The 5,000-nt window shown below is 46.4% G+C and overlaps 1 protein-coding gene across 1 annotated transcript in view; it reads right to left on the bottom strand.

Annotated features, from left to right (window-relative positions):
• The window catches only part of ptprna (protein tyrosine phosphatase receptor type Na), a gene marked incomplete at both ends in the record, with an annotated part of 52,220 nt that overhangs the window by 17,119 nt on the left and 30,101 nt on the right, over positions 1 to 5,000 (bottom strand). Inside the window, 2 exons of the mRNA XM_083641712.1 lie at positions 141 to 392; positions 2,188 to 2,391. Of these exons, the coding sequence (XP_083497838.1) occupies positions 141 to 392; positions 2,188 to 2,391 (456 nt within the window). The remainder of the gene's footprint in view (positions 1 to 140; positions 393 to 2,187; positions 2,392 to 5,000) is intronic.

The following is a 5,000-nucleotide window of genomic DNA, read 5'->3' as shown; positions in this document are numbered from 1 at the left end:
ACTTGATGTAAAAAACAACAACTATGTGATTTAAAGTTGTTTTTTAATCAGCTTGTTGCACATTTCTGCAACAATGATCATCAAAACCATCTTGTGCAGTAGGGGATTCCCAAGATAGAAAGGTTTGTGCAGTTGCTCACCAGTATCATGTGACCAGTAGAGATGTCCATGTTAGACTGGGCGGGCTCTTCGCTCCAGGACGGGGTGGAGCTGTGTGTGGAGGAGGGGCTGTGCTGGGGGCCGTCGCTGAACTGGGAGGAAACGCTGCTGACGCGGGACGTGTCCGTGCCCCGTCGACCCCCCGCGGACCCCACCATGCTGCCGCTGGCCCCGCCCACACAGTCCTGCCGGGCCAGGGATGATTTGGATGCCATGTGCTGCCGACATAGCTCCTGCCCACAGAGACGCTGGTATCAAATGATGATGTTACACTTGCCTACTTTGCATATCATTTACATATCAATAACTTGTGCACATTCATCTGCTTGATCTACCAGATATTCATTGAGGATGAAGGTTCTGAATATCCAAATAGTAAACTATGCATATACAATGCACCAATCATATCGCTGTTGTGTGAAAACTAAGGCTGTCAATCGATTAAAATATTTAATCGCGATTAATCGCATGATTGTCCATAGTTAATTGTGATTAATCGCAAATTAATCGCACAATTTTTTATCTATTCTAAATCTACCTTAAACCGATATTTTTAATACTCTTATCAACATGGGAGTAGACGAATATGCTTGCTTTATGCGGATATGTTTATTATTATTGGAACAATGACAAATACTGTCCAGAATATTCTTCAGTATAACCTCAAGGGTGTGCATGCTGAACCATACTGTATAATGAAGTAGAAGCATATAGGCTACTGTAGTAAGCTGCATAATTAGCCTACTGTCATCTGAAGAAAAGAGCACAGGAGCAGCTGTGTGCCAGCTCTCTCTCCCCCTCTCTCTTTCTCTCTCGGTCTCTCTCTGAGATAGACTCTCTCTCGGCGATCAGACTCCCTCCCTGTCTGTCTCGCTCGCTCGCTTTCTCTGCCTCTCTCCCCCCCGCGCTCCGTCTGTCTGTCTGTCTGTCTCTCTCTCTCTCTCTCTCTGCAACGGTCTGATCGCGCTGATGCGCCCTCTCTTTCTCTCTCTCACCCAAAATGTGGGACATTTTCTCAATTTTAAGCTGAACTTGCCAACATTATACACATTTTCTTCCTCCTTTTCTGCTCACGGGGGTTTCTTTCATGGATGTATTAAAATAACTGGATAGGGGACGTGCCACGCCCACCCATGCATTCGGACAGAGGTTGCTCACTGGCGCATGAAGCCATCATGGGGGGTTTTTCTTCCTGGTTTTACTTCCTGATTACTTCCTGACCATGCAGCCCAAGGCGAAGTGCGCATGTGTGCCATGACGTGTTCCATGACGTCTCCCACCCCTCCCACCCATGGATTGTATTACAAGAACAAAATATACCCGGCTCTTAGTGGCTTCTGAAGAAAAAATGCCCCATAAAAAATGAGTTGATAATTAAGAGTCGTTTTATACTTTGAGTGACACCCGGAAAAAATTCCCCTGGGTTTAACAGCTGCCGGGGTCCCCATGCAAGTGGATGGGAATTTTCCTTTCTGGGCTGTATGGCATCATGTGACTTGCAATACAGAGCTTCGCCACCATGTTCAAATGGTTTCACATCCCAGCGCTATTCCTGGGGGCTTGGTTTCTTTCTGCTTGCTATCAACGTTACTGCTTCCTGATTTCCCAAACTATGGGTCGGACCAAGGCTCAAACTTCAAAGAAAGTGCATGCGTTAATCGCGCGTAAAAAAAAATAGTGGCGCACGATTAACGCGTTAACGCTGACAGCCCTAGTGAAAACCTTACAGTAACTAAATGTTTTTGTGGTTTTTATGTGGTTTTAACTTCAATTGAAGGATGACATTTTCCTCTAACATTTTACAACCTTTGGGCAGATTAAACCTATTTGATCAACTTTGAAATGCAACTTTAAAACACAGCTGTTTCATTATTTTTTATTATATACTAGAAATATTGTGTGCTCATTTCTAGGATGCCCAGACAATACACTGTACGGATGCTAATATGTATGAAGGCATATTGTGAGAAAGGCCCATCCTGGACCCTAGCTTCATAAACCCTGAGCTATGAAAAAGGCCTGTCCCACCTGGTAGTCAAAGTGGCTTTCTGCTCCTCCCTCCGGGCCCAGGCCAAGCTTGCCGATGGCCACTTGGTGATGGTGCCTGATACAAGCTACGGCCATGGCCAACACTAGGACTCCTCCCACTGCTGCCATGGAAACAAGGGTGACTGTCACACTGGACCCCTGGGAAACCCTACTGGCCTGAGGGAGACCCCGTGCATCTGTCCTCTGGAAAGAGCACAATGATAAAGAGAGATAAGGAAACATGAGACGGAGGAGGAGGGCAGCTTGGTTGAACATTTAAATGTTTCAATGCACGCGCGCGCACACATACACACGCACACACCTACACACACACACACACACACACACACCCACACACATACAGACTACAGGACATGATATCTGGTGGATATGACACATTTTTAGCATGATAAAAACATTCACTCACATCACACACTTGAATTTATCTTTTAAAGACAAAACTGAGATGACAGAAGATGATTTCTTTGTGCATTTCTTTAATTTGATTTTTTTTAAACCATGCATATCAGTTTTCTATTTAAATTAGCCAAATTAATTTAGAAAACATTTAACTCATTGAGTGCCAATGACGTCTAAAGACGTCAATTCAAATAGTAACGTAGAGTGCCAATGACGTCTAAAGACGTCAATTGCGTTTTTTTGACGGTGGGATGTGGATCAAAGCCTGATGCATCTCCTGTAAAAATATGGTGGATGTTGAAGGTGTATAAACTATTTTACGGACCCATTAGGTGGCGACAGTGCTCTCCAGATTAGAGAAAGGTGAGGAAAAACAGCAGAAGAAGCCCCGTGATGAAACGGAAACCGATGCATGCTGGAGCCAGAGCCGTATAGATTGCTCTGGCTGGAGCTAACGTTAGCTGCGAACAGCAGCCAATCCGCTCCCACAACTGAGCCCCTCTGTCTCTGCTGCATAGTTTCTCCACACGATTAGCCGCCAGAAAAGCAGCACCCGACACCGAAAAGCCAAACCATTCTCAGCAGTCCGGTTTGGCTTTTCGGTGTCGCGCTGGGAGCCGGCGCACAAAAACGGTGGAGCGCTCCGAAAATAGACGCTGGGTGCGTGTTAGGCTGTGTGTTAGTGTGGGGATGAGTTTCTCCCAGCTCCGCCGGCATGCAGGCTGTGTTAGTGTGGGGGTGAGTTTCTCCCAGCTCCAGCATGCAAGCTGTGTGTTAGTGTGGGGATGAGTTTATCCCAGCTCCATGCAGAGATTCGTCGCCTGACGCAGGTAGCAGAGATTCGAGCAGAGCCACCAGAGACACTCCCACGGAGGAGGAGTTTGCAGTTGAGGGGGGTGGGGCCCGCAGGGCCCCACACAACTACACCACGTCACTACATCAGAAAATATTAGCTTCAGAGTCAGTGATGTGCTTGAAATGCTTCATTCACAAAAGGCTCATTATCTCAGCTTCTAGTTTGAAACGTCTGTTTTTGGTGAAATCAACCTATCTTCTACTGCTGAGAACTAAAGAACGGAAAATGATATCAATAAACTTTTTTTTTGCTGATGATACAAGAGAGTCTCTTTCTTTGGGCGTGTTCGGTGTTTACATAGTAATATCACACAATATTTTGTGGGCCTCGAGAAATCACTGAAAACGCTCTAAAAGGGCTGGCACTGGGAGCATCCGTTTTCCAAAAGTGGCTGGCACTCAATGAGTTAAATTAGCAGAATTACTATAATTAACTGAAAATGGTAATGGGAGTAATGACGCCTGTGACTGTTGCCATAGCATCTGGGAGCCACAGTGGGGGTAGAGGAGATCAGGCACCATGGCAACAAGTGGAATGCTCGTTGTTAGGAGATGTCGCCTTGGTGATAATGTTCTGGGTACTTGCCCTCCAAGTGGCTCACACACACACACCTACACACACACACACACACACACACACACACACACACACACACACCTACACACACACACACACGCACACACACACACACACACACACACACACACACACCTACACACACACACACACACACACACACACACACACACACACACAGGCTCACACAACTACACACACACACACACACACACACAGAGGCTCACACAACTACACACACACACATGTCACACGCGCGCGTGTGACATGTGTGTGTGTGTGTGTGACATGATATCTGTCTGTAGGCTCTTTCACACCGGCCTTGAAAGCCGAAAAATGCACGGAAAATAGGATTCGCGCCTCCGATGTGAAAGTCGTGAACGCGCTTTGGTGGATAATTGTTTTACGCCTTTTGTCCCGCCACGGTAGGTAGTAACAGCGCCGGGTTACCTGGCAACCCGCCTCAATTTGAAAGCGTCGTCGCAGCAAGCCGGAAAAGGTGCGAATGGTCTGCTTATTCATAAAAAAATTACAGGGGAAATCACCTCATGTATCAAGAAAGTGCAGGAGTGAAAGTAAAAAAAGTAGCCTATACAATCATGACTGCAGGGGCGCCAGGAGGAATGCTCCGTGCGGTTAGGCTTTATGCTCAAACGATGTTGACATTAGTAGGTACAATTAACGGATATAATAATAAGCTTCAGAGGGCTATAGTTGTATGTGGCGAGTTGGTCTGAGGTTATTATTCCCTCTCGAAATCAGCTCTGTGCATTCCCTTACAAAAACTACTAACGTTAAGTAGTCATGTGCATTTATAGCCTATACTATTCCCCCGACGAACGTTATGCAGACTGCAGCTGTTTGATCTGCGGGCGGTCGTGTATCGTTCCAATTTTTGTAGGACACCATATCGATCTGCCCGCCCACCATGCGAGTGCACCTATCCCCTGCTCAGCGGACT

This window comes from Poromitra crassiceps (assembly GCF_964638095.1).
Source record: "Poromitra crassiceps genome assembly, chromosome: 8".
Classification (NCBI taxonomy): domain Eukaryota; kingdom Metazoa; phylum Chordata; class Actinopteri; order Beryciformes; family Melamphaidae; genus Poromitra; species Poromitra crassiceps.
The sequence above is the reverse complement of the archived record's forward strand: the minus strand, read 5'-3'. Positions and strand labels throughout refer to the sequence as shown.